At 42.4% G+C, this 17015-nt stretch overlaps 1 protein-coding gene across 2 annotated transcripts in view; it reads right to left on the bottom strand.

Moving 5' to 3' along the window:
- The window catches only part of CC2D1B (coiled-coil and C2 domain containing 1B), a 79771-nt gene that overhangs the window by 15032 nt on the left and 47724 nt on the right, over positions 1 to 17015 (bottom strand). For both annotated transcript variants that reach the window (XM_073593532.1, XM_073593531.1), the window contains exons 13-17: positions 16864 to 16988; positions 13723 to 13873; positions 13455 to 13627; positions 10436 to 10561; positions 3054 to 3112 (exon numbers count right to left, since the gene is read on the bottom strand). In XM_073593532.1, the coding sequence (XP_073449633.1) occupies positions 3054 to 3112; positions 10436 to 10561; positions 13455 to 13627; positions 13723 to 13873; positions 16864 to 16988 (634 nt within the window). The remainder of the gene's footprint in view (positions 1 to 3053; positions 3113 to 10435; positions 10562 to 13454; positions 13628 to 13722; positions 13874 to 16863; positions 16989 to 17015) is intronic.

Below are 17015 nucleotides of genomic sequence, written 5' to 3'. Positions count from 1 at the left end.
TTCCTATACCTTTAAGGAGGGGTGGGCTCCCTCCAGGCATACCTGCCCTTAATCTATCAATACAGAGCCTTGAAAAGTTATTCATACCCCTTGAATTTTTCCACATTGTCATGTACCAACCAAAAACGTAAACGTATTTTATTGGGATTTAATGTGATAGACCAGAACAAAGTGGCACATAATTGTGAAGAAAGAGGAAAATGATAAATGGTTTTCAATTTTTTTTTTTACAAATAAATATGTGAAAAGTGTGGCGTGCGTTTGTATTCAGCGCCCTTTACTCTAATACCCTTAACTAAAATCTAGTGGAACCAATTGCCTTCAGAAGTCACCTAATTAGAAAATAGTTCACCTGTGTATAATTTAATCTCAGTATAAATACAGCAGTTCTGTGAAGCCCTCAGAGGTTTGTTAGAGAACCTTAGAGAACAAACAGCATCATGAAGGCCAAGGAACACACCAGACAGGTCAGGGATAAAGTTGTGGAGAAGTATCGTGCAACGGCATACCTACCAAGACATGGCCGTCCACATAAACTGACAGGCCGGGCAAGGAGAGCATTAATCAGAGAAGCAGCCAAGAGGCCCATGGTAACTCTGGAGGAGCTGCAGACATCCACAGCTCAGGTGGGAGAATCTGTCCACAGGACAACTATTAGTTGTGCACTCCACAAATCTGGCCTTTATGGAAGAGTGGCAAGAAGAAAGCCATTGTTGAAAGAAAGCCATAAGAAGTCCCGCTTGCAGTTTGCGAGAAGCCATGTGGGGGACACAGCAAACATGTGGAAGAAGGTGCTTTGGTCAGATGAGACCAAAATTGGCCTAAAAGCAAAGCGCTTTGTGCTGAGGAAAACTAACACTGCACATCACCCTGAACACACAATCCCCACCGTGAAACATGGTGGTGGCAGCATCATGTTGTGGGGATGCTTTTCTTCAGCAGGGACAGGGAAGCTGGTCAGAGTTGATGGGAAGATGGAAGGAGCCAAATACAGGGCAATCTTAGAAGAAAACCTGTTATGCCCCATACACACGGTCGGATTTTCCGACGGAAAATGTGTGATAGGACCTTGTTGTCGGAAATTCCGACCGTGTGTAGGCTCCATCACACATTTTCCATCAGATTTTCCGACACACAAAGTTTGAGAGCAGGCTATAAAATTTTCCGACAACAAAATCAGTTGTCGGAATTTCCGATCGTGCGTACACAAATCCGACGCACAAAGTGCCATGCATGCTCAGAATAAATAAAGAGATGAAAGCTATTGGCTACTGCCACGTTTATAGTCCTGATGTACGTGTTTTACGTCACCGCATTCAGAATGATCGGATTTTCCGACAACTTTGTGTGACCGTGTGTATGCAAGACAAGTTTGAGCCAACATCAGTCAGAAAAAAATCCTAGGATTTTGTTGTCGGAATGTCCGATCAATGTCCGACCATGTGTACGGGGCATTAGAGTTATGCAAAAGACTTGAGACTGGGGCGGAGGTTCACCTTCCAGCAGGACAACGACCCTAAACATACAATCAGAGCTACAATGGAATGGTTTCCATCAAAGTATATTCATGTGTTAAAATGGTCCATTTAAAGTCCAGACCTAAATCCAATTGAAAATCTGTGGCAAGACTTGAAAATTGCTGTTCACAGACGCTCTCCATCCAATCGGACAAAGCTTGAGCTATTTTGCAAAGAAGAATGGGCAAACATTTCACTCTCTAGATGTGCAAAGCTGGTAGAGATAGACCAAAAAAAGGCTTGCAGCTGTAATTGCAGTGAAAGGTGGTTCTACAAAGTATTGATTGGCTGAATACAAATGCACTCCACACTTTTCAGATATTTATCTGTAAAACATTTTGAAAACCATTTATCATTTTCCTTCAACTTCATACTTATGTGCCACTTTGAGTTGGTCTATCACATAAAATCCCAATAAAATACATTTACGTTTTTGGTTGTAACATGACAAAATGCGGAAAATTCAAGGGATATGAATATTTTTTCAAGGCACTGTATATGTTCTCCAACTTCCAACTGCAGTACACTAGGGTGCCGTGAAGTGGCCCTGCAGCTTACGCATATATTTGCAAATGTGTGCAAATGAAACCCCTTGTTTTAATGTGAACCGTTAGACAGGACAATTTGTTTTAGGCTGGTTGGTAAGTGAGCTGGGATTTTTTCTTAGTTGTTTTTTTGACAAGTGTTGCCCTTACATGTGCTATTGCTGCCAGTTATAGGTTGGGGTGGTTGCCATGCCTCTGAGTTATATATATATATATATATATATATATACACACACACACACACACACACATAATGAGTTTTATAGTATGTACAAAAATCCTTTTTTTTCCTCTCCCATTAAGGAACAAAGGAAGTCCTAAATGTGTAGAACATCCAAAGCGGTCCAACTGAGGGGTGGGCAACATAGCAAACAACGGTAAAACAACAGTAAGGGGGTACTGCCCTAGAACAGAAAACCAGCTGGAAGCCTTGTAAATGTCGCAAACAGAGGCCTGATGCCCATAGGAGACTTGATAGTAAAAAAAAAAAAAGGCAGAAGCAGGAGGACCCAAGGGTCACTTCCAGGCTCACTGCACAATCGTCCAGTGCAGTAGGACCAAAAGCTAGGCTAAGGAAACCTGCTCTAGATAACTGCAAATGCAAATCAGTAAATAGAAAACATCAGCAGCCATTGAATATGATTAATCTTGATTGGGGAAGAAAAGAAGTAGCTACAAATTTCAAGTTAGTTTTGGGACATTAGAACTGAAGAAAACATCCATCCTCGTAGGAAACTGAGGCTTGCTGCTAGTAGGAGAATTATACCCTGGGCTGGCCTACAGTTTTTTGTTTGCTAGTGTAGGCGGCAGCATAAACAAAAGGTTTAAGACTTTCTGCGTTTCTCAATGGACAAGAAAGAAAATGTGTCTGTGTATTGTTCTCTTAGAATAATATGACTTGATGACACACGTGCCTCCGTTCCCTAATGTCTATGGCCACCTTTACATTCTATAACTGATCTGGTTACTGAAGTAGAGGCTCTTTACTCACCTTGTGGTTTCTGCAACATTTCCCATCTGTGTAAACTGCTTGGAGTACCGCAAACATTTCTAGGAGGAAACAAGAGACTGGATGATGACAGTCCGTAAAGCCCCTGAAGATTAATCTAATTCAAAAGCTGTAAATATTTATTTTCTACATATTGAACAGCTTAAGAAGAGTTTTTTTTTTTTTTTTTTTTAATACTACAAGTAGCCACGCTGTGGTATCATTTGTACCAGTCTATAAAAGAAAAGAGATTAAAGGGACTGTATAGATGTAAACCCTCTGGGTGGACAGTCTGGGTCTGTGAATTAAAATATGTGCATATTTAAACAGGGTTAAAAATAGACACATCTCACCTACCTGTAATTGTTTATCAACATAAATTGTATCACCTTAACACCACATAGAGTACACCATAAGTTTTGGACACCTGATCATCACACCTACCTATATGCTCAAACATATGTGGACTCCACTCCAAATTACTATGTTCAGGAGTCTCCAGTGAGAAGTACTGTTAAAGCTAAAGCATATGCCTGTGCTCCTATGCACAAAGCCAGATTAGTAAAAACATGCTTTGATGAGTTTGGTGTGGAGGAACTTCAGTTGCCTGCACAGAGCCCTAACCCAAATCCTGTTGAAAGAAATTTGGGTGAACTTGAATGCCGACTTAAGCCAGGACTTCTTCTCCAACATCAATATCCGACCTTGAAAATGCTACTTAAGGGGCACAGAATTCCATAGACACACTCCAGAGCTTTTTCAAAACAGTGGTGACTGTAAAATCCACCAAGGGGATGGGGCATCTTGATATTAAAGTCTTGTTTTTTTCCTTTTAAAAAATAACAAGCATGTTATACTTACCTGCTCTGTGCAGTTGGTTTTGCACAGAGCAGCCCAGATCCTCCTCTTCCCGGGTCCCTCTTTGGTGCTCCTGGCCCCTCCCTCCTGTCGAGTGCCCCATCAGCAAGCAGCTTGCTATGGGGGCACACGAGCCGAGCTGCAGCTCCCTGTGTCCGTTAAAACATGGAGCCGTGGCCTGGTCCCACCCCCTTTCTCTCCTTATTGGATCACTGACTTTGACTGACTGCAGCCGGAGCCAATAGCGCCATGCTCCTGTCTAAGCCAATGAGGAGGGGAAGTCCAGGACAGCCGAGTCTCTCGTGGAACATCGCTGGATTGAGATGGGGCTCAGGTATTAAAAGGGGGTCTGCTGGACACAGGTTTTTTTATCCTAATGCATAGAGTGCATTAAGATAAAAAAAACTTCTGCCTTTACAACAACTTTAATGCCCATGGTTTTGAAATGGGTTTTCAAACTCAAGCTAATATAGGTGCAATGGTCAGGTGTCCACAAACTTTTGGCCATACAATGCATTTAAAAACAAAAAACATACAGTATATGCAGATAAAAACTTTTGGCAGGCCTTGAGGCCAGATAAAATCCAACAAAGGTTCAATTCACAAAGATTTATGCAAGGATATGGATTTTTATTTTAACCATGCGACAGTAAATTTTAAATCTCACTGCACTCAGCCTAAAACAACTTCACTTTTAAAAATAAAGACCTTTATCCTGCTTTTTTACCTTTGTCAATTGGACCTTTAGTGATAATAAAATGATATATAACCTGCCCATGTGTATCTTCACCAATTTAGATGTTAATATGGATCATTAGACCCCACCCAAAAAGTTCTGTCATGCTCATTTGATAGATGCATATATTTAACCACTTGAGCCCCGGACCATTATGCTGCCTAAGGACCAGAGGTCTTTTTCCAATTTGGCACTGCGTCGCTTTAACTGCTAATTGCGCGGTCATGCAATGCTGTACCCAAACGAAATTTGCGTCCTTTTCTTCCCACAAATAGAGCTTTCTTTTGATGGTATTTGATCACCTCTGCAGTTTTTATTTTTTGCGCTATAAACGGAAAAAGACCGAAAATTTTGAAAAAAAATGATATTTTCTACTTTTTGTTATAAAAAAAATCCAATAAACTAAATTTTAGTCATACATTTAGGCCAAAATGTATTCGGCCACATGTCTTTGGTAAAAAAAATGTCAATAAGCATATATTTATTGGTTTGCGCAAAAGTTATAGCGTCTACAAACTAGGGTACATTTTCTGTAATTTACACAGCTTTTAGTTTATGACTGCCCATGTCATTTCTTGAGGTGCTAAAATGGCAGGGCAGTACAACCCCCCCCCAAATGACCCCATTTTGGAAAGTAGACACCCCAAGGAAATTGGTGAGAGGCATGTTGAACCCATTGAATATTTATTTTTTTTGTCCCAAGTGATTGAATAATGACAAAAAAAAAAAATATTTACAAAAAGTTGTCACTAAATGATATATTGCTCACACAGGCCATGGGCCTATGTGGAATTGCACCCCAAAATATATTCAGCTGCTTCTCCTGAGTACGGGGATACCACATGTGTGAGACTTTTTGGGAGCTTAGCCGCGTACGGGGCCCCGAAAACCAAGCACCGCCTTCGGGATTTCTAAGGGTGTAAATTTTTGATTTCACTCTTCACTGCCTATCACAGTTTCGGAGGCCATGGAATGCCCAGGTGGCACAAACCCCCCCCAAATGACCCCATTTTGGAAAGTAGACACCCCAAGCTATTTGCTGAGAGGCATATTGAGTCCATGGAATATTTTATATTTTGACACAAGTTGCGGGAAAGTGACACTTTTTTTTTTTTTTTTTTTTTGCACAAAGTTGTCACTAAATGATATATTGCTCACACAGGCCATGGGCATATGTGGAATTGCACCCCAAAATACATTTAGCTGCTTCTCCTGAGTATGGGGATACCACATGTGTGGGACTTTTTGGGAGCCTAGCCGCGTACGGGGCCCCGAAAACCAAGCACCGCCTTCAGGATTTCTAAGGGTGAAAATTTTTGATTTCACTCTTCACTGCCTATCACAGTTTCGGAGGCCATGGAATGCCCAGGTGGCACAAAACCCCCCCAAATGACCCCATTTTGGAAAGTAGACACCCCAAGCTATTTGCTGAGAGGCATGGTGAGTATTTTGCAGCTCTCATTTGTTTTTGAAAATGAAGAAAGACAAGAAAAAACTTTTTTTTTTTTTTCAATTTTCAAAACTTTGTGACAAAAAGTGAGGTCTGTAAAACACTCACTATACCTCTCAGCAAATAGCTTTGGGTGTCTACTTTCAAAAATGGGGTCATTTGGGGGGGGTTTTTTGCCACCTGGGCTTTCCATGGCCTCCGAAACTGTGATAGGCAGTGAAGAGTGAAATCAAAAATTCACGCCCTTAGAAAGCCTGAAGGCGGTGCTTGGTTTTCGGGGTCCCATACGCGGCTAGGCTCCCAAAAAGTCTCACACATGTGGTATCCCCGTACTCAGGAGAAGCAGCAGAATGTATTTTGGGGTGTGATTTCACATATTCCCATGGCCTGTTTGAGCAATATATCATTTAGTGACAACTTTGTGCAAAAAAAAAAAAAAAAAAAAAAAATTTGTCTCTTTCCCGCAACTTGTGTCGCAATATAAAATATTCCATGGACTCGACATGACTCTCAGCAAATAGCTTGGGGTGTCTACTTTCCAAAATGGGGTCATTTGGGGGGGTTTTGAACTGTCCTGGCATTTTATGCACAACATTTAGAAGCTTATGTCACACATCACCCACTCTTCTAACCACTTGAAGACAAAGCCCTTTCTGACACTCATTGTTTACATGAAAAAGTTATTTTTTTTTGCAAAAAAATTACTTTGAACCCCCAAACATTATATATTTTTTTAAAGCAAATGCCCTACAGATTAAAATGGTGGGTGTTTCATTTTTTTTTTTCACACAGTATTTGAGCAGCGATTTTTCAAACGCATTTTTTTGGGGAAAAAACACACTTTTTAAAATTTTAATGCACTAAAACACACTATATTGCCCAAATGTTTGATGAAATAAAAAAGATGATCTTAGGCCGAGTACATGGATACCAAACATGACATGCTTTAAAATTGCGCACAAACGTGCAGTGGCAACAAAATAAATACATTTTTAAAAGCCTTTAAAAGCCTTTACAGGTTACCACTTTAGATTTACAGAGGAGGTCTACTGCAAAAATTAGTGCCCTCGATCTGACCTTCGCGGCGATACCTCACATGCATGGTGCAATTGCTGTTTACATTTGACGACAGACCGCAGCTTGCGTTCGCCTTAGCGCGAGAGCAGGGGGCGACAGGGGTGCTTTTTTTTTTTTTTTCTTTATTATTTTTTTGCTTTTTTATCTTATTTTTAAACTGTTCCTTTCATTTTTTTTTTTTTTAATCATTTTTATTGTTATCTCGGGGAATGTAAATATCCCCTATGATAGCAATAGGTAGTGACAGGTACTCTTTTTTGAAAAAATTGGGGTCTATTAGACCCTAGATCTCTCCTCTGCCCTCAAAGCATCTGATGACACCAAGATCGGTGTGATAAAATGCTTCCCCAATTTCCCAATGGCGCTATTTACATCCGGCGAAATCTAAGTCATAAAATGCTCGTAGCTTCCGGTTTCTTAGGCCATAGAGATGTTTGGAGCCACTCTGGTCTCTGATCAGCTCTATGGTCAGCTGGCTGAATCACCGGCTGCATTCTCAGGTTCCCTGTTGAGACAGGAGAGCCAGAGAAAAACACGGAAGACGGTGGGGGGGAGGGGGGCATTCCCTCCCACGGCTTGTAAAAGCAGTCTAGAGGCTAATTAGCCACTAGGATTGCTTTTACATGAAAGCTGACCGCTGGCTGAAAAGAATGATACCAAGATGATACCTAAACCTGCAGGCATCATTCTGGTATAACCATTCAAAGTCGTGAATGGCGTACCTGAAGACAAAAAAATGGTTAACAATAAAGCACAGTAAACGGTAAAGTATAAAAAATTGCATACCTGAAAAGCAAACATGATAAAACATAATAACAATAAAACATTGCAGAATAGAATACAGTAAAAAAGAGCAGAACAAGAGAGAGAGAATAGAGAGAGAGAGAACAATAAAACGACAACTATTTTTTTTTATTTTATATATTTTTTTTTTTTTTTACACTTTTTTTGTAACTAACTTTTATAACGGTAACCGGTTCCAGGTTCGGGTCTCTAAAAATGCGATGGCATCTTGGGAGACCCTGTGAAAGTGTGCCTAGTCTGTGCAATGCTGTACCCTACGCTAATACTCAACTAGTGAATGGTAGCGTTCAAAACATTCACCAATGCAAAGACCAGGATTGTCAGGACAGGAGGGACAATAATAGAGGGTGTCACGCCTATATCCGCGCTTGCTGCAGACACAACATCTTTTTTGGGGGGGTTCGCTGGGTAGGGGTACTCGGGAGGACATAAAGAAAATGCCTCTCATGCAGCCGACTGCATTTGGTTGGGGATGTGAATGGGGGAAGTACGGGCGCTGCAAAAGTGGTGGGTTCCCAATTAGGATTGGCGAATGCAGCAGGAAGGGCACTATGGGCACGACGGGCCTGTGTTTGTCTTCTTGGTGGCAGCGGGACACTACTTGTGCTTGCCACCTCACCAGCTTGAACTGCACTTATGGGACTCGCCACGTCACCAAGTGTTACTGCAGTGCTGGTTTGACTACGACCGGGGTGTACTAGGCCGCTGGCGCTTGCCAGTTCAATAAAAAGCTACCAAAAAAACTGTTAGCGATCGCAGGGATCAGGCCTGACTCTGCGAATGCTGCAGTTATGCGTTTAGTGTTTTGTAAGTGACAGTGATCGATCGATACTGCACTTGGGTGGGCTGGGCCGGGCGGAGGGGCAAAATGCAGGTGCTAGCAGGTATCTGGGCTGATCCCGCTAACACTGCGTTTTTGGGAACCCTAAACTGCTGGGGACGCCAGTATAGATCTGATCGGATCAGATATTGATCCGTTCAGATACTATACCACTAAGGGAGGTGTACGGTGCGTGCGTGGGTGTTAGCGGTACTGGCGCTAATCTGACGCTGCTTGGGGCTGGTGCTTGCCAGTTCACCAAAATACTACCAAAAAAACTGTTAGCGATCGCAGGGATCAGGCCTGACTCTGCGAACGCTGCAGTTATGCATTTAGTGTTTTGTAAGTGTCAGTGATCGATCGATACTGCACTTGGGTGGGCTGGGCGGAGGGGCAAAACGCAGGTGCTAGCAGGTATCTGGGCTGATCCCGCTAACACTGCGTTTTTGGGAACCCTAAACTGCTGGGGACGCTAGTATAGATCTGATCGGATCAGATATTGATCCGATCAGATACTATACCACTAAGGGAGGCGTATGCTGCGTGCGTGTTAGCGGTACTGGCGCTAATCTGACGCTGCCTGGGGCGACGCATATCACTGCCGGGCGATCAGGGGGCTAAACCTTTATTCGGTAATAAACGGCGGGTGCCCTGACACTATAAAAAATAAACAAACTAACCAGCGTCACCCGTAACAGTTATACGGTGATCAGTGGTGAAAGGGTTAACTAGGGGGCCATCAAGGGGTTAAAACATTTATTCGGTAGTATATGGGGGTCCCTGTCGCTATAAAACGCTGACGGCGAACCTAAATATTTAGGTCCCTAACTAGCGTCACCAGCGACACTAATACAGCGATCAGAAAAATGATCGCTTAGCGACACTGGTGACAGGGGGTGATCAAGGGGTTAAAACTTTATTAGGGGGGGTTAGGGGGTATCCTAGACCTACAGGGGGTAATACTAACTGCCCTAACACTGTAACTGTCACAAACTGACACCAATGCAGTAATCAGAAAAAAAAAACAAAAAAAAAAACTGCTGGTGTCAGTTTGTGACGGGGGGGGGGGGGGGGGGGTGATCGGGGGGCGATCGGGGGGGGGGGATCGGGGTGTTTTGTGTGCCTGGCATGTTCTACTGTGTTGTGCAGTGTTGGTGCACTCACATACCTGTCTTCTCTCCTCGGGCCGGAACGGAAATTACCGAGCCGAGGAGAGATGACATCATTTCCTTTGCTGCTGTTTAGCATACAGCAGCAAAGGAATGATGTGATTGGCCGGCGGCGATCGCGAGGGGGGGCCACGAACGGATGGCCTCCCCCTCATCTCCGATCACCGTGGGACAAAAGACGACCGCCTCGGGCACCGGGGGGGGGGGGGTCCGATCGGACCCCCCACCCGCGGAAGGCAAATCACGTATATGTACGTGATTTTGCCTGTCCGTGCCACCTTGCCGACGTAAATCGGCGTGAGGCGGTCGTCAAGTGGTTAAAAATAAAGAGTGAGAAGATCTCCCAAGCAGGGGACACAGACCGTAATAACACAAATTCCATTCTATCAAATAAAAAGTATGGCTGGAGTAGACCTTTACATATAAAATTAGAGAATAAGATGGGATATTTGGAGGATAAGTGCAAGGTACCTCATGCTGTTCTTGAAGAAGCTTCAACAACTGAGAGTAAACTTCATCGGAGTTCTGTGGTGACCTAGTATCTTCGTGTTCTACTACAACAAAGTCATTGTCCTCATCTGCTGGAGGTGGTGGGATCTGGGAAAAAGCAAAGACTGATTAACAATTTGAAGATATGTCCATTCTGTTACAATAGACCTACGATGAACGGCAGCTCATGAACTGCAATAATGGATACCGTCATCTTCTACATGTACTAATAGAGTTCTTCACAATCCTCAGGAAGTACCAATAATGCATGCTTCCACATTTTCAACCAGTGATGAAAGAATCCATCACAGTACTCTAACTAGTTTGCTGTCTGATGAGCATTTTCATAGTGAAATGGATATATCAAGCGAGTTACTCAAGAGCCCATCTAACGCAAATCAGACTGCCTCTAAGCAAAGTAACTGCATATTTGTGACCCCTGCTTTTGCAATAATGGACAGAATACAGCAAAACATTTGCAAACATTTGCAATCCCTTCTACTGGTGTAGTGCAGTGGTCTCCAAACTGCGGCCCTTTGCTTGCCTTTTTCCGGGCCTTGGGGCGCTAATCCTCCCACTGATATGAGATGCTATTCTGCCAACTGACACCAACAATGGGGCACTATTCCTCCCCCTAATACCCAATGTGGCGATGTTTTCTCCCACTGAGGACAGGGAAGCAGGGTGGATTTGATTTAAATCAACTCGATTTAAATCATAATTTTTAAAGAGCAACTGTCATCTCTGTCCCGCAGCGGCTCCTCCTCTGACCCGCTTTTGACTAACCGTCAGTCCCATTCACTTTAATGGGGCGGCTGCTGATGTGGCAGTGACACAACAAGGTGAGGGACATGGTGGCCGCAGGTAAGTGGATGCCCGCTAACAGGCGCTGCTATGATGGATCTCAAATGAAAGGTGCCCTTTAAATATAAGGACTTATTCTCGCTGGTAGTTAGAATCTTTAATATTTGCAAACAAACCTAAGGTTTCTTATTTAGAATAATAAGCTGTCAGATTAGTAAAACAGCGATATCAGAACCAATTCAATCATACAGTTTGTAAAATATTGTATACATAGATTTGCAAAATAATGGGATAAAGGAATATTCCTGAACTTTGTTTTATCTCTTATGTCTTACTGTGCCTTTGTGTGAATGCATCAATGCAGTGCATTCTATCTCAGCTTGCAGAGCTTGGATTCATTGAATGAGTTTACCAAAAATGTAAATATTGCAGAATATACAGCCTCATGCTACATAACTAAGCTCCGTGTCATGCTGAATAAACTAAATTATTAATGCATCTTAAATAGAAAACTATCTTTAGATAGATTTTTACTCCAAAAGCATTTTATTAAAATAAAATTTGATAAAAATAAAAAAAATCAGATTTAAATCCAAAAAATCAGATTTAAATTAAAAAATAAAAAATCTGATTTTTTTGATTTTTTTTTAAAAAATCATTGATTTATATCCACCCTGCAGGGAAGTTTCCACTGGTGCTGGCCATAGTCCGGCCCCCCTAAAGTCTGAAAGACAATAAACTGGCACTTTGTTTAAAAAGTTTGGAAACTCCAGTGTTGTTGGTTTTAGTTTTTAGCAACTCTGTATTATAGTTTATCCTAGTGTGTCTGTTCTGCACTGCTTTGTTCTACTGTAACTTGAAAACATTTCCCTCTATGTGTCAGACTATTCATAAGGAATTGGCCAAAATTCAAACAGGGTATGAATAGCTTTAGTCTGAACACACAGAAATAAATGTTTACAGTCTGAGCCACGGGTGACCCTGTCCCTACCACCCTGCTTAACAAACTTCAACTAAAAGAATCGAAGCAGCCGGGTGGAAAATTGTCATCTGAACATTCACTAACATATCGGATGCAGCCATTGTGCTGGTATTCAGACAGCTGAATACAATAACTGGCCAAGATATGGGAATCTATTAGATTTATGTCATTCAGCCCATAGGTCAAACAAGAGACATCTATGATTAAGATTAAGCTATGGCTCCAAAACACCTACACTATATTACCAAAAGTATTGGGACACCTGCCTTTACACGCATATGAACTTTAATGGCATCCCAGCCTTAGCTCTGATTTACACCTATGCAGTTTGCATATTGCAGGTGCATTTTGCGTTTTTTAATATATGCTTTTCATCCATTGAAGCCTATGGAACCAAAAACCAGAAAAAAAAGTCCCTGGTCCTCCCCAAAAAATGCACAGATGTGAACTACATCCATAGGAAACCACGTTAAATGTACTGTAGTGCGCTTCTGCAAAACTGAAAACACACTAAAAAATACATAGGTGTGAACCAGGCCTTAGTCCGTAGGGTTCAATATTGAGTTGGCCCACCCTTTGCAGCTATAACAGATTCAACTCTTCTGGAAAGGCCGTCCACAAGGTTTAGGAGTGTGTCTATGTGAATGTTTGACCATTCCTCCAGAAGACCATTTGTGAGGTCAGGCACTGATGTGGACGAGAAGGTCTGGCTCACAGTCTCCGCTCTAATTCACCCTAAAGGTGTTCTATCGGGTTGAGGTCAGGACTCTGTGCAGGCCAGTCAAGTTCCTCCACCCCAAACTCGCTCATCCAAAGCAAGGTCCATAAAGACATGGATGAGTGAGTTTGGGGTGGAGGAATTTGACTGGCCTGCACAGGTTCCAGACCTCAACCCTAAAGAAAACCTTTGAGATAAATTAGGGTGGAGACTGCGAGCCAGGCCTCCACGTCCACATCAGTGCCGGACCCCATAAATGCGCATATGGAAGAATGGTCAAACATTCCCATAGACACACTCCTAAACCTTGTGGACAGCCTTCCCAGAAGAGTTGAAGCTGTTATAGCTGCAAAGGGTGGGCCAACTCAATATTGAACCCTACGAACCAAGACTGGGATGTCATTAAATTTCATGTACATGTAAAGGCAGGTGTCCCAATAATTGTGGTAATATAGTGTATGTTAACAGATGAAATTAATGTCTGTTGATGCACCAACCTTGGCAATGTCAACAAGGGTCCCGCTCTTGACTTTATCGATGGAAGCTTGGATAGTACGGACCACTACCATGTGCTCTTTGGCAAGGACCAGGTCGTTTTTTTGCTTGGCTTGGAGAGCTGCTTTCCTGTACTGTCTCCTGCGGTTCTCCAGAAATTCCAGCTGTTCTTGTACTGAAAGGGTCACACGATCAGGCAAAAGTCAGAAGTGTCAAAAGAACATAATAGAACCCCAGAGCTCATGTTCAGTATATGATTTCTATTCATACCTGCAGGGGGAAAGTCCCCAGTGGGTTCTGTGGTTTCTGTGCCTTTGGTTTTAAGGGGTGCCTCATCTTGCTGTGGAAGGATTGGTAACACCTGTGGTTTGACAATCAGGATGGGCTTTTGTGGGACAGGTCCCTTTGCTGGCTGTTCGTCCTAATAAAATAGAACTCATAACTTTAAGTTTCCACGCTGCATGTACATTTTAAACTGTAAACATTTTTTTTAAAGTACTTGCAAAGTAGATATAAGCCTTAATGACAGTTACTTGTATGAGCACTGTGTGTCATTAACAGCTGCCATTTTTCAGAATTAAATACTTGTTTTCACTTTTTATTGATAGTCCTGTTCTTCTGCAGCCACTTTGTAGTCACTTCCTGTCTAAATGCATTCTAGTGATGACAATTCTTAGGCATTTCCTGATGGTGACAACAATGGACTATGCCTGCACAGTGTGCCATAAAACAGCAACTTGTAGTCTTGATCAGAAGCCCGTGTCAAATGGCGACAACACAGGTGTCCAATTAGGAGACAAAGCATTGCCATCCTAGAACAGAAAGTGCCTGAACAAGGAACTTCATGACAGGAAGTGTTTAAAGTAATATTAAAAGGCAATTGAAAAAAAAAATAGCAAACATGTTTATACTTACCTGCTCTGTGCTCTTGTTTTGCACAGAGCAGCTCCGATCCTCCACTTCTCGGGTCCAATGCCAGTGCTCCTGGCCCCTCCTTCCTGCCAAGTGCCCCCAGAGCAAGCTTGGAATGGGGGCACCCAAGCAGGCTTGCTCCCGAACCGCCGCTCCTCGTGTTAACTTACACGCAGAGCCATGGCTTGGCCTTGCCCCCTCTCTGTCCTGATTGGATCAGCCAATGAGGAGGGAGAGACCCCGGAGAGCCAAAGTTTTTGTGCACATCACCAAAGGAAGATCGGGCTCAGGTAAGTAATGGGGGGGGGGGGGGGAGCTGCTGCACACAGATTTTTTACCTTAATGTATAGAATGCATGAAGGTAAAAAACCTTGAGTCTTTAGAACCTCTTTAAAGCTGCAGAATACAAAAATAGAATGTCTTTTGAAATTACATTAACAGTTTAGGGCATATATAAGGTTTTATTGGATTTACAAACACTTTAATGGTATTTTCAAATAACCCACACAAACATTTTAAGGTGCTGGCAATGTAGAGGGAGTAAGAGTAGTAGGTTTGTAACCTGGGGCAGCACAGTGGCTAAGTGGTTGGCACTTCTGCCTAGCAGCACTAGGGTTGTCGATTCTAATCCCAACCAAGCCACTGCCTCTGCGGAGTTTGCAAGATCTCAAAGCTAACAAGTTCTCAGTAAAGCTCCCTTTCAGCCACTGCACTGTGCAATAAGGCTGAAGATTTTCCGACAGAAATCTAAGGGAAATCTTCTGGTAAAACATATTAGACTGAAGATTGTGGCATTCTGTGGAAATCGTTTAAAATGATGCACCACACTCCACCAGGCCCAAAGATGTGAACCAGATTTAGGGCCTGTGCCGACAAGCTTTAGGCTTGTGTCTATGGTATCCTTTTGAGAAGTTCCTAGGATCTTTCAAAATTCCTTGACAATTGCAGTTGATCTCATTCTTACCCGCATTTGACTTGCTAAATGCAAGTTTCACATTTTCATAGTGAAAAGTAAACAAACAGTTGACAAAGACCCCAAGCACTGCAAATCTCTTTATCCTCCTCCTCTCCAAAATCCTGTTGGATTTTTTCTTTGGTATGACATTTTGTGTGAATGGAATGCTATAGCTAAGGATCTTGTAAGCAAAGTAAATGGAAGCAAGCAGCAAAAAATGAAAGAAAAAAAATTAAAAAATGATATGATGGGGAAAAATAAAGAAGAAATAGGCTTGAGAAAAGCAGAGACTTGCGGTGGAACTCACTTCCTGAACTAATGAAGCAATAGTTTGTTTGTTTTTTCCCCCCAACAACCACGATATTCAGTGCCATAAGTTTCTGTCATATGGCACAGTTCTTCTTGTGACCAACAATGTGTGTAAGAGGAAGTCCATGAAATATGTGCCACAGCTTCTTAATGTCACAAGATGCATGGCTGAATGTGTGACATGGGTAGAATCTGATGTGTGATTTACTTAAAAAGCGTGAAAAAAAAACCCATAAAAATAATTTTGGTTTATATGGTCTCTTTTCAGGTAGACATCCAATTACAGACAAAACTAGTTGAGGCAGTGTTCCCCAGCCGATACCTTACATCCCATCTCATGAAGCGCAAGCAAGCTTCTGGTCTCAGGGCTGGTGGCAACCATTTTAACCATAAGCACTGTTTGTACCTGGTGCCGGTCCGTGGGCAAATATACATGTGAGTGAAGTGTAACTGTAAGGTTTTATATGGTTTAAAAAAGTCAGCTGCTTTGCACAATGAACCTTTTCCCTGATGCTGTTTTTTGACTGGCGATGTACAGTATGGCATTGAAAGGAATCACATTCTGGTACATGTGAATGATCAAGCTGGTGACAAGATACACAGCGGGTCCAGCCAAAAAAAGTGCAGTGAGACCTATCTAGCAATAGAAGGTCCATCCATGTGGGGTCACCTGGAGCACATGGAAGTGGTCACGTGTTTTATCTGTTACTAATGGCACCAGCACCTGTTCACTTACCTTTTGTTTTTCAAGCAACATTTATTTCAATGGGACTAATACATTGGACATTAGTTGTATTTTGGTGCTGTTCATTTATTGTTTTTTTGCACTTTTAGATGTGGTAAACTGTTCAATAATCTTGATTCACATATTTGGCAGCGCAGTCTACATCCATAGAACCAGCCAGGTAACCAACTGCCTGGTTTAACAATGTAACTTCTTATGTCACCCCCTACAGCTCCAAACTGATCACCTGACAACAAATTAGCATCATCACCTCGTCCAGTGAACAAGGAGCTAAACAGCAGAGGTGTGCTTGTTGTGAGACTGACTTTACCTTTGGAAGGTAAAACAGTATGCATATGGGTATTTGAACAGTGTATGATGTTACAGTTTTTATTACTGGATAAGAGAGTTTGAAAAAAAAAAAGACCCTGTGTGGGTCAAATTAGTGGAGAGTATTCAAGGGGTAACTAATGTGAATAGTTTAGATATTCAATAATCAAGAATTGCCTACCTCCTCCTCCTCATCTTCGGCTCCATCGTCCTCACCAGCTTGTGCCAACTTCTGAGCAGTTTCCAAAGCTTTCTCCACACTACCCACATCTCCTGCGCTCTCCATGCCAGGGAATGGAGGAAACCCTACAAGGAATTCACATTCTTTAATCA

Source organism: Aquarana catesbeiana, linkage group LG07 (assembly GCF_042186555.1).
Source record: "Aquarana catesbeiana isolate 2022-GZ linkage group LG07, ASM4218655v1, whole genome shotgun sequence".
Taxonomy (NCBI): domain Eukaryota; kingdom Metazoa; phylum Chordata; class Amphibia; order Anura; family Ranidae; genus Aquarana; species Aquarana catesbeiana.
Note: the sequence above shows the minus strand (reverse complement) of the source record. Positions and strands in the feature narration are given on the sequence as shown.